The 13,060-nt window shown below is 40.5% G+C and overlaps 1 protein-coding gene across 2 annotated transcripts in view; it reads left to right on the top strand.

Moving 5' to 3' along the window:
- LRIG3 (leucine rich repeats and immunoglobulin like domains 3) overlaps positions 1–13,060 on the top strand; it is a 45,412-nt gene that overhangs the window by 19,908 nt on the left and 12,444 nt on the right. For both annotated transcript variants that reach the window (XM_028110920.2, XM_088025627.1), the window contains exons 4-10: positions 7,873–8,004; positions 8,760–8,903; positions 9,904–10,047; positions 10,363–10,506; positions 10,912–11,055; positions 11,955–12,035; positions 12,944–13,015. In XM_028110920.2, the coding sequence (XP_027966721.1) occupies positions 7,873–8,004; positions 8,760–8,903; positions 9,904–10,047; positions 10,363–10,506; positions 10,912–11,055; positions 11,955–12,035; positions 12,944–13,015 (861 nt within the window). The remainder of the gene's footprint in view (positions 1–7,872; positions 8,005–8,759; positions 8,904–9,903; positions 10,048–10,362; positions 10,507–10,911; positions 11,056–11,954; positions 12,036–12,943; positions 13,016–13,060) is intronic.

The raw sequence follows: 13,060 nt of genomic DNA, 5'->3' as shown, positions 1-13,060 counted from the left end.
AAATGGAAAAAGAGAACCAGAGACAGTGGAAGGAAAAGGGAACCTCTGAACCACATATGTGCAGAAAGAAAAGAGATGTGATATCCATAAAACAAGTAAAGAATGGTAAATCAGTAGTAGTAATAATAATAAGGAATATTATTCCTTATTATATAAGGAATAATATATAATGTATATATAATATATATAGAAAAGGATGAACTCTTGGAAGTTAAAAATATAACAGATGCTTTAAAAGGTAATAGAAGTGTTGGAAGAAAGTTGAAAAGTTTCTCCAAAACAAGAACCAAAAACAAAGGGATGGAAAATGGGAGAGGAAAAAATGAGAAAATAGGAAGATCAGGCAGAAGTCTAAAACCTATCTAATTGGAATTCCACAGAGACGTCTGTGGAACTAGAAGGGAGGACATTATCAGACATACAAAAAAAAGTATCCCAGAACTGAGAAACACACGTCTCTAGGTTGAAGGGCCCTACTGAGTGCCAGCAATTGAAACAGGACCCACACTGGAGACATCACTGGACAGTTTCAGAATATCAGGAGTAAAGAGAAGCTCTGAGAGGAGGAAAAAAAAATAGAACACAACACAGGTCACCTGTAGGGGTTGACGGTGGTTCTCCTCGTTGTGCTGCCAGCGACATCTGCATCACCTGGGAACTTGGTAGAAATGCAGATTCTCAGGTTCCATCTAACCTGCTGGAAGAGAAGCCCCCGCCCCCCGGCTCCTATGCCTGCCCACGTTTGAGAAACACGGGGAGAGAGAATCAGAATGGCCTCTGGCTCCTCAGTCAGTACTTCCATGAGTGCTGTGGATAGAGCAAAACAGTGTCTTCAAAATCCCAAGGGAGAATGGCTTCTAAATTCTATATGCACTCAAACTGTCAATCCTATAAAGACATTTCCAAACACTGAGGGACGTACCTCTGCTTATGGTTTCTTGGAACGCTAGTGGAGGATATGCTCCAGGAAAATGAGGGAGGAAACCAAGGATGAAGATGGGCAGCCAGGCAGTGGGACTTCCAACAGAGGTGAAGTCCCCCCAGAGCAAGGCGGGTTCTGGAAGACACTCCATTTTCTACATAATGGTTGCCTGAGCCATTGTAGCAAATCTGGTCTTCTGCAGGGCTTGTCATCCAAATCCAGAATCACAGCTCCTTAGGCGTGCCTGAGATCATTCCATTCAATGTCCCCCTGCTTGACAGGTGAGAAAATCAAGGTCCACAAAGTCTAGTAAATCAAAATACAACCGAGAAGAGAATCAAAATCCCCTTGCTAGGGAACTGTGATTGGAATTGCTCTTTCAACAAGATCCTACTTTTAACTGGTCGGTTAATGTCTGGAATGGCAGTTTTACCTTCTTTTGGCCGGTAGCTGTAATGGTCGTACCATTTTCTGATGTACATGTACATCTTGAACCACACTTCGGATAAATCCTTACTAGCCATTCTAAAGCTTGATCTAGAATTTCTGGATGAAGCACTGGTCACAGTTAATTTTTATTGTACATAATTAAATCATTTCAGATTAAAATACTTGTTCAGTAAGTATCTTTGGCATCTTAAATTTTAAGGGATTCACCCTTAAATTTGTGTTTACATAAAGAACTAAATTGAATTCACACTTGGGGATCCAAAAGTGTTGTTTTCTACGTGGTGAAAATGGGCTTTTGACCCCTCTTTCTTTTTTCATTTTTAACATGTATTATAATTGGCACATAAATATGGCCCTGATGGTTGTAGGATGTCTGTATTAAAATATTACGACCATCTTTATTCATGTTGTTGATCCAAAGGGCAATTATATTTTATGTTGACCTGGCTTTTAGCTGAAAGAACGGACTCTTTGCTCCTTACAGTGGCCCATTTGCTGCTTAGTATCATTAGTTCTTAATCAAGAATCTTTCTCCTTGCAAAAGTTCCCTCAGTTGGCTTTATTCTTTGATGCCACAGTGCCAATGGACCAGTCTGAACATGTGTTCTTTTAATGAAACTTCTTAATTATCTTTTTAGAAAAAAGATGAGCAGAGACAGTTTATTTTTATCTGCATGGGAGAGGTTCTTTTGCTTGCCAAGTCTCTCTGTTAAAAGAAGCCTAACATTATCGGGTGTTAGTTATTCCAGCCACGGTGGTTTTCAAGGAAGCATTTAGTTGGGGGATGAAGAAGTTATTGTTGGAAATGTAAGTGACCTTTTCTTTTTTAATGTATTTGCAAAAATGTAGTGTTTTCTTTAACAACTTGTAATTCTTTTATAAATGGGTGCTAACATGTTTGCTTGCAAGTTATATATAGAAATCAGTATTTCCTGGGAGCCAGGCTGACTGTCCCAGTCAATACAGTTAATATGCTTTCTCTATGGCTGTGTAGAATGACCACAGCTTCAGCCATTTGTTAGCTACACTAACTGAATTGGACTCAAGGGGTGTGGTTAGAGTGATGCATTCTAAGAAGAGAGGGCATTGCAACATATAAAAAATGGTTTCAAAGTAAGCTTCGCTGTGCACACCTTCTCTAAAAGGTCAATGCCACACGCACATAACTTTCTCTTACATAGCTAAGATTACACGTCTTTCTTCACACATCACAGTGGCAAAGCTTTAAGCTGCCTGTTAACATCTATAATAGGTAGGAGACAGTTGAAACTATTGACAGATATTTCTTATTCATCAAGAGGCTGCAGTTTAATTGGTTCAGGAATTCCAGTAGGAAAAAACCCGATATTCTGGTTCCTCACAAAGAATATTCCACTCTCCTTTTAGACTCTGGAAATAAACTGACACCGTTTATATCCACTTTAGGGTCCATGAAATTCTTTTGAGACTCCTAGGCTTTGTGGAGATAGGAGTGAGTCAGACAGTAAAACCAATCATCATCTTACCGAGTGATACGTCACTAACCTCATAACTTTTATTTTACTGTTATAATTTAGTCTGGGTTTACATTCAGTGCAGGCGTTCAGAGGATCAGAACAAATGAGCACAATCTTGTGTATGGGAATAACACACTTGTCCATTTTCCCAGTGACAACAGACATTAAAATGGTCAGTAGCATCTCACACCTGAGCCAGCTGGAATCCCAGTCTGCACCACACACTTTAGAAGGCCTTCCACGTCAGCAACACACACAGAAGCGGTAATGGAGAGTGGATGGGAACTCTAGTAGTGCCGAACTGGGTTTCAGTGTCCAGAGGCTGCAGAGCTGGAAACCTGAGCCTCTGTGTCAAGCAGGGAGAAGAGCACAGCCTGTGCTCTGGGGAACCAGATGCAGAGTGGTGCTTCACCCCCAAAGTGGATCGCTAGGCAGAAGGTCATTGTTGTCCCAACAAATTGTCATTGGTCCCCTGCACCTGCTGGTGCTCCTGCACCTGGTCATGCCTGTCCCCCACCAGTGTTTCTACCCACTACTGCCAGAGCACACTTTCTAAACTGCGTGTCTGATATTGTCACCCCATATCTGAAATCTTCTGCCCTGCTCCCCCCAAGATAAAGGCCCAGTGCCTGCGAGGTTTACAGAGTCCCACTTAACCTACATTCCTCTCTCAGCTACCTCACCCATGGACTTCATCTTCTCCCCAGTCTTAACCCATGAACTCTCTACTCCAGGCATCAAGGCTTTCTTCCATTTCCTCAAAGGGAAGCCTTCCCTTCCGCACACTTGCTTCTGCTTGGAACACTAGCCTGTCTCCTTGCTGTAGTAAGTTTTGCTGACCCCTCCCACCACTTTTTGGGAGGCTGTTGTTTCTTCTTCCACTGCCCCCATAGCACGGCACTTATCACCGTGGTGACCGCTTCCATCTGCCGGCCTCTTCTTCCCACTAGAACATAAGCTCCCTGAGGTCAGGGACCGTATCCATCTTGTTCCTCATTAGCTCTCCAGCACTCTCAGAGCAAATACCACCATAAGAAAATGGCAGGCTCTGATTGGTTCTGCATTTTAAAGGTATTTGGCAAAGTGGGTTGAAAGGGGAAATTAGCAGCAAAGTGAAACCGTTACGGTTGAGCCTGAGAAGCGAAGGCTGAGTGAACTACCTGGGACTCCTGTTTTTCCTGTGGCCTCTTGGATGCCTGAGGGAACCATCTGTGCTCCCACAGACCAAGCCCCCAGGTGTGTGTGTGCCCATAAGGGACTAATTCTACTTGACCTCGGCAGTGATTTGACCCTGGAACACCTTGTACTGTCAACAGACACAGATGACCAAAATGTTCGGTGTCCTTTTGAGGTGGATTTGCACAAGGTTGCAATGCCTTCCAATACTTACACGACTTACATACTGTGATTTTTGAACAATGGAAAGATGGTACTTCCACATCAAGTCATGGAAAAAGGTATTCACACAGTTTGTTTGTTTTCTTAAAGCATTGTACATCCTGCCAAAAATATTAATTAACCGCAGTGCTTTCAGTGTGTTCGTCAGTTTTGGCATTTATCCGTATTTGGAGAAAAATTAAAGCTGGAGTTGAATTGAATCTTTGTCTTTTAGAAGCGGCTATTCATGACCAACTCTATTAGAATTATGTTTATTTTGAGGGTTTTAGGTGATTAAAAAGATTTTTCAATCTAGTTTTAATGGCGTTGTCTCCTTTTTTAAAAACTTTTGCATGATATAGAGCAAGTTTGTTTTGTTAACTGGGACAAATCAGGTGGTTATTTGTCAGTTAGTCTGAGAGCTAATATGAAGCTGGTATTTGGATATAATTCAGTTCCATTAGCACAGAGTTAAAATTCTGTGATACAGGGACTATTGTCCTGGCAGTTGTAAGGGATTTTTGTGCAAGGAAGCAGGTCTGACAAAGAGGGCACTGTGCACGCTCCATCTGTAACTGAGCACTTTCACACTGCAATTTAGGAAGTGTGCAGTTCAGGAAATTGCTGGCTTTGGCTGGAGCATACTTTAACTGCAAGGAAAATTTTATTCGTCACTCAAGTAATTGGCAGTTTTAATACCTTGTTCATAATTACTTAATAAACAAACGAACATATAAACCAAAGATTGTATGGCCTGTTATCTAACTCGTAGCCTTATTTGACCAACGTGATAGACACCTGTGGGTCTCCCTCTCTCTCCCACAAAAAACCAGTTTGTTCCATTTACTGCAAAAATCTCTAGCTGAGCACTTTCTTTGTGTTGCTAAATGTTGAGTGTGGCTGTACAAGCCTCAGACAGCCTGGGGGCCACAACCAGATGCAGAGTTTGATGGGAGGCAGTGACTAGGCACAGGGGAGGGCATTGGAGAGAGGGGAGCATTTCAGGGTTACTCTGCTGTTTGTGGGAGGATATCCTGGTAATGCAAACATTTGGGTTATGTGTTTAAGAGAGCATTTTTGTCCCCTAAAGTGTGGTTTTGTTTAACCCACACACCCTGACCCTAAGGCCCCGTGGCTTCTCTCTTGGACTAAATCCATCTCCGGGATCTAGAAACTGACTAATTGTCTCGCTTGCATTACCCTGTACCTCACAACTAGATCAAGGAGTTTATACACTGGCAAATCCAGATGTGGGAAATGGTCAAAATCAGAGGTCATGGCTGACTTGACTCTAAACAAAGTCTGTAAGACTTTATGGGAGACTAAGGGGTTTGATATTTGTTACTTGTAAATAGTACTGTTAAATCCCCTCCCCCCCTTTTTTTAACCTTACTGTAATCACAAATTCAGCTTTTAAGATATATCACCTATGCCTGTTACCTTGTATAGGATAACTTCAGAATGTAGAGTTAGATTCCCTGATGACTTGGATCAAAACACATGATTCCCTGCAGTCCTTAAAAATAACATATTGGAGGATTTTAACAATGTTTTGAGAAGTTTTGTTTGTTGTTTAAATAGAAAAGGTCCAACCTGTTTTCTCCCTTTATTGTTCGTTCTTGTGGGGAAATCAGCACCTGACATTGGCACGTATTCAGGAAGTTGGTCTTCTCCTCTGGTGGATGACAAACATATGCACACCCCTGGGTAGTCTTCCTGGGGTGCAAGCAAGACTGGGGAGACCCTATTTCCAGGGCATCCTTAGCGTTGGCATGGTGATGGCTCCATGAGCCAGTGTTGATTCCCACATTAGTTTGAAACCAGAAGTTCAGCATTTCTGCAAGGGTGAGAAGTTGTGGCCCTTTCTGGGGGTGCATCTCCAATAAGAACTTAATTGCCAAAATATATTTGACAGTGTATTCTATGAAACAAGCCTTCAGCAATTGCTTTGGGACCAATATGCCTTCGTAGGTTAAAAGCTCTAGTTTCCTAATTTTACAATTATCTATAATTACTAGAGAGACATTTCTGTGATTAAATGGCATACTATATGAACAGTGCTTAGCCTCAGCTTGACATTTGAGGTGTTCTCAACATTCTTAGGTTTCATATGCAGTCCAGAACAGAGGGGTAGAGACCTATCCCCCTACTTCAGAGGAGCTCAGAGTATGACAGAGAAGACCAGCAGCGTGAAAGTGCTGTGTCAGAACGCAGCATAGGATTTTTGTGAAAAATACACGAGGTACTCTTAACTCAAGGACCTTCTGAGATGGTGAGAGGCCTGTGTGTTATAATGAAACTCTCAAAGCACTATAGAAATACGGTATTGGTAGAAAGACACACACATGAGATGTATTTCCTAAGTTTTCTCATTAAATGAGGCTTACCCATAGACTATGTATAAAAACAGCAGTGTGTGACATATCACGTATAGAGTTCTGCCTAGAGCCTTCAGGTTGTTTCATCGTTCCATGGGTTTGTAAAGAGACCTTCTTTGGAAGTGGACTTTGTTTTCCTCCTGGCCTTGCCACGTTGACATGTTGTTTTCCCCTGCCAAATGATGGTCTAAAAAGTCCAGGCTCCCTGATCTAATATGACAAATAAGATGGCTTGCACATCAGTTTGATTCCTGTTTTCTCGCAAGATTGTCATTTAGTGTTGAATTTCCCCCTGAAAGCTGTTGTACTGTTGACCTTTTAAGAGATTTGACTTGGCCTCTTTTGTTTTGTTTTGTTTTTCATCTGTGGTGTAGTATAGGGCTCACCAATGGAACTTTCAGTGATGAAATGTTCTGTATGTGCACTGACCCATTTGACAGCCACCAAGCACATGTGGGTGTTGAGAACCTGAAATGTGGCTACTGTGATTAAGGAACTGAATTTTAACCTTTAATTTTAATTTTTAAAGTGCTACCTGTGGCTACCATATTGGTCATCATGGTCTGGTGTTTAAGACTGTTAATGTCAAACTGTATTAATCTAATTAAATAGAGATTATTTAGACTGGTGTGCTTTTATGTAATAACCTTTATAATATTCAAAGCCCTGGAGCATATCCACTGGTTTCGAAGACTATGGCAATACCTTGAAACTTGCTATTTCTTGAAGAGAGAGCTCTCTCGCACGGCTTAAGAAAAGAAAAAACCCAATCTGATGAGTATTTTAAGTTCGTTGGTACCTGTCATATGGGTACTGTTCAGGAGAAGAAGTAGAAATAGATTAGGAATCAAGAAAAAGAATAGGGAACTAACACATCAGTGCCTGGAATACCAACTCAGTGTTAGTCAATTTATATACCACTTAATAAAATGATAAGGAAGATGGACTGGTGACCATAAAAAAAAATATATATATAAAAATCAGACGGTTTTTAAGTGCTTAGCGTTTGGATAACCACAGCTGTTAAACACACCCAGATTTATATGGGATTGCTTTCATACATTCTAATATGATTTACTATTTAAGGTGAAATTAAAGTGACAAAAATTGCTGTTTAACTTCTAAAAGTACAGTTTTAGAACTGTAGTTTTCCATTCTGAAGAACAAATTAGGAATAGAAAATATTTCTCACCTTTCAGATTGTTGTATTATTATTAACCCTGTCACCTGTGCCATCCTTAAATTCCAGAGCTGGAAACAGAATTGTTGAAATATTACCTGAACATCTGAAACAATTTCAGTCCCTCGAAACTTTGGACCTGAGCAGCAATAATATTACAGAGCTTAAAACTCCCCTTCTGCCTCTACAACTCAAATATCTGTAAGTCAAGTCTTCTTTATTTATTTATTTATTTATTTATTTATTTGACAGAGAGAAACACAGAGAAGGAACACAAGCAGGGGGAGTGGGAGAGGGAGAAGCAGGCCTCCCCCCTGAGCAGGGAGCCTGATGTGGGACTCGATCCCAGGACCCTGGGATCATGACCTGAGCCGAAGGCAGACGCTTAACGACTGAGCCACCCAGGCGCCCAAGTCAAGTCTTCTTTAACAAAAATACTCACCTATGATGAAAATACCATGTCATAATAATAAAAAAAAATCAACTTTAAGATGTAACAAAATCTGCCTTTTTCTTTAACTGCTGGTTATCAGTAACATAACTTTCTTATTGACGTGTAATTTGCCATAAACCCAAATAACCACAGTCTTTATTTTGTTGTTGCACTTTTCGGATTACAAAAAATTAGGCATCCTTTGTTAGAAAAACCATGTGGAATTAAAAGTGCTTCTTTAAAAAATTAAACCACTCCGTTTCACTAATAAGTGAATTTTCTAAAAGTTGGATAAGCGTCTGTAACAAATTCTTACACCTTTCAAGTACTCCAGTCACCCTTTCCTTAGCAGTATGCGTGAATCGTAGTCAACGTTGGTCCACAAGGACCCAAAGACTTAATTTTTAAGTGTCCATTGATACAAATGATGGTTAGGTCCTCTGGAGATTATAACACAGAGAATGTATGTGTTTTAACTTTCCAAAGAGCCAGAAGGAGAAGCTCATCTTCACCCTTTTAACAGGTATCTCAACAGCAACCGAGTCACTTTAATGGAACCCGGGTATTTTGACCATCTGGCCAGCACACTCCTGGTGTTGAAACTGAACAGGAACCGCATCTCAGCTATCCCACCGAAGATGTTTAAACTGCCCCGACTGCAGCACCTGTAAGTAAGATGTTCTCCTAGACAGTGTTTCTTCATCTCCTCTAAACCCTTGGGGTCTGTTGCCTAAAATCCACAACGTGACCGAAGGAGTTTAGAAGCAAGGTGTGGCTCTCTTCCCTGTGAGAACTAGAGTGGCCGAATTTCTGAATCGGAAAGAGCCTTCACAGTCACCTAGTGCAAACTCCTGCCTGACGGGGCAGGTTCGATTGGTACTGAAGGAATGAACAGTGTCATCATTGAACGATCTCCATACAAAGGCATCATTGTGGCACTGGCGAAATCATGGTGACGCCCAACAGCTGCGGTTCATGAAAATAACACCGGCAGCTCCAGGAGGCTCTCATAGCTTAAGTGGCTGCAAAGAGCTGTCTCGTTAATAGTGGTGGAATGATCTGTGAACAGGCTCCTACGATATAGTGGTTTTCAACCTCGGCTTCACATTATAGGCACTGGGGAGCTTTTAAAAATTCCAATGTCCAGGCCACACCCTAGACCAATTATATGAGAACCTCGGGGGGTAAGATCCAGGCTTCGGTAATTTTTAAAACTCTCCAGGTGATTTCAGTGTGCACCCAAGGTTGAAAATGACTGCCTTGAAGAGAAAGCATTAAACAGAAAAAGAACCGTGAAAGAGAGAGTAACCAACTTTTGTAAGCAGAATAAGCCCTGCCCCTGAATAGACTTCATGTTTTAACATAATATTCAGTATACTCCCTCTGGATAATCTAAAAACAAATACACTGAGTTGATAAGCATTTTAGAAAGTAAAGCGTAGTCTAGTTTCAATATTTCACTATTCCAAAAATATATCACACATTTCAGGAGGAAATTCACTCCCTGCTAATAAATCCAAATTCTTCTCAATAAAAATGTTTAGAAATTTAAAACCTTCTATGTAATTTAATACGGGCTGGTTTACCTATATTGTAGTAATGTCACGTTTTATTACCACCTCCAGAATTTTGTCATACAAGCTGTTTAACTGTTCTATCCAATGCAGTGAACTGAACCGGAACAAGATTAAAAACGTAGATGGGCTCACATTCCAAGGGCTCGGTGCTCTGAAGTCTCTGAAAATGCAAAGAAATGGAGTAACAAAACTTATGGATGGAGCTTTTTGGGGGCTGAGCAACATGGAGATCTTGTAAGTGTGGCTTATCACAATTCCTGCTTCGGTAGTATGATCGTGGAGTGCTCAGTGAACATGCACTAGCTTTATTTGAAATCCTATGTTAAAATCTCATAATTTACAATCTTATAATTTAATACTCAGTTTTGTTTCAGGTAACATGACCAAGAATTTATAAGCCCGTGGTATTTTTTGCTGAGGTCTTTATATAGCAAAAGCTAAACATCTTGTAACAATAGGAATATGTAATAGGTTGTAATCATATGTCTCCTTTGAAGAGACTAGATAATGAACTTTTGATCCTGCTTTTGATTCTTATTGTAAATGTAGGCAGCTGGACCATAACAACCTAACAGAGATTACCAAAGGCTGGCTTTACGGCTTGCTGATGCTGCAGGAACTTCATCTCAGCCAAAATGCCATCAACAGGATCAGCCCTGATGCCTGGGAGTTCTGCCAGAAACTCAGTGAGCTGTGAGTTGCCTTTTATTCTCCTCAGGTTCGAAAGCAGGGATCATGCCAGAGCATGAGCTTCTTACCACTGATCTGTGAAATTTTCATAACAAAGTTTCCAAGGTGACAGCTTTTTTCACATGCAACCTAGTCATATTTTTGTTGTGATAAGTTGAAGCCAACTGTGCTACTTGAGTTCTAGGGCACATGGGCTAAATCAGTGATGGTTATTTTCAAATAAAGAGAATTTTTTTAATTACTAGTATTAGAAATAATGTTTACCTGAGTATTATTAAGAAGGCAGAGTGTTAAAATAAGGCTTATTGTGGTTACATATATTACCTGTTATTTGAAAACAAATCATTGTGTTGAATAGGAAAATAAAGGCTATTATTTGTTTTTGTTTTTCGTTTTTTGTTTTTACAGGGACCTAACTTTCAATCACTTGTCGAGGTTGGATGATTCAAGCTTCCTGGGCCTAAGCTTACTAAATACACTGCACATTGGGAATAACAAAGTCAGCTACATTGCTGATTGTGCCTTCCGGGGGCTTTCCAGTTTAAAGACTTTGTAAGTACACATTTTGTTCTCCATACATGAACCTAATTGGTTCCTAAACGTGCCCACTTTTCTCCAAGCAGATTTCCTTTGTTGTGAAGGAAATATGTACAGACTCAGAAAGTAGTGTCTTAATCTTTCCCAGATCAGTTTGATTAGAATCAGTCCATTTCATCCATATGTGTTTCTTAGAGGGATTAAAAAGGACAATGATCAGATTGGTTTGGTGATTACACTTAGCCTTCTCAGGATCTCCAGGAAGTTGGTAACTGCTCAAAAGGGAAACGATTTCAAATCCACTGATTTTTCTTTATAAAAATGCAGATTAAGAAAAAGTACACAGAACATAAAAGATATACAAAGGGCAGCAAAAGAAGATGCCTGTTTATCATATCCAGACTTGATTTCTGTCCTAAGAGGAAGAAGACAGAGTTAGATTAATTGACCTTTGAAGAATCTCTGAAATGTTCATTTTAATGTTGTGCAACGGGCTTTTTGTTTTTGCACTGTCAGAAACTTTTGCTCTGTTCACTATTTGAAGCATTACATAATTGAAAGACAAGCTGTGTGCTTTGGCCAGCTCCTACTTGTGTGGTTGGAGCAGTGGTTTTTAAAGTTTAATGTATTTTTCAGATTGTTCAGGTCTTTCAGAATTGAGTCATCTTGATAGAGGAATTAATGGGACAGAATCAACTGTCCTGATTTGGGGCAAAAACTTAGTGTTGGGAGAGGGAAGGCGTTTCCTGTTGTTTTGAAACGGTGGAGATGATGGGGATTATGAGGAATTTATTACGAATTACATGCCACCTGGGTGGCAATCTTAGCTTTCTGAGCATCTCTTTAAGGAGAATGCTTATATCTTTTGTTAAGCGCCTGGTACCAGTTTCAGTAACATTTCTTCTTATAATTAGGGATCTGAAGAACAATGAAATTTCTTGGACTATTGAAGACATGAACGGTGCTTTCTCTGGGCTTGACAAACTGAGGCGGCTGTGAGTAGGATTTGCTTCATGGTTGCCTCCCTGTCTGACCTACACCCATTGAAGTCCATTCTGCAGGCTGAGATTTGAGAGAGTTTAGAACTAGAGGCTGAATCTGGTCGCTTCCCTTGGTCATCTCCCCAGATGAGTGTTGTTATACAAGATGGGTATTAATTAGCTTTTCTTCCTTGGTATGGCGGTTTTCTTCAACACTTTGGTGAGTTGTGACTTCTTTTAATATCCAGCCCAGAATGTTAAATTGTTTCAAGTGCTTAGAATCTTGGGATTATCGTTGTGTGGAAGGACACTCCTGATCTCACCATTTTGGAACTTTCGGTGTTGCATTCTGCTCGCAGAGTCTGTAAGTGGCAAGCCCCAGTGCCCACTGGTAACACTGCAGTAGGCTCCAGGCAGTACAGGCAGAAACCTGCTTCTGTTCACCTTACAGTGGCCCTGTCCGTGGCCAGACCCTGTGTCTTAAGTTTTCAAATCGAGTTCCATATAGCCCTAAACTTCCGTGGATGATGAAACTGTCTATGGGGAGGGAGCGTAAGGAGAAGACCTCCACTATTGTCTGTTTTACTAATTACACTTCTGAGACCATTTACCTGGAAGGAAGTTTCTACCTCTTCCTAAGAAGACTTTGAAAATCACGTCTTTAGTTTAACCGCCGGACTAACTTACTGAATACCTATATTTGCTGGTTCTCTGTTGAATGCTTTGAGACCATGCTGAATTATATTACTGAAATAGATGGCATGAATACGTTTGTACAGGGTATATCATTTAATTGAAGAAAATAGAATTGTTCACAATGATTTTTTTTCCCCTGTTGATTTTAAAAGAAATTCTTTTGATGAGAATTCCACCCCCAAATGGAGCTTTAACTCTTCCATTGTAACTTTTTTCCCCCCCCTCAGAATACTCCAGGGAAACCGGATTCGATCTATTACCAAAAAAGCCTTTACCGGTTTGGACGCATTAGAACATCTGTGAGTGACTGGAATTTCGTTACCCTAAAGGAGCCTAAGATGGTT

Source organism: Eumetopias jubatus, unplaced genomic scaffold, assembly GCF_037043125.1.
Source record: "Eumetopias jubatus isolate StellerSeaLion01/CBP00866 unplaced genomic scaffold, mEumJub1_p1.0 scaffold_8, whole genome shotgun sequence".
Taxonomy (NCBI): Eukaryota; Metazoa; Chordata; class Mammalia; order Carnivora; family Otariidae; genus Eumetopias; species Eumetopias jubatus.
This window is presented reverse-complemented; position numbering and strand designations above follow the sequence as displayed.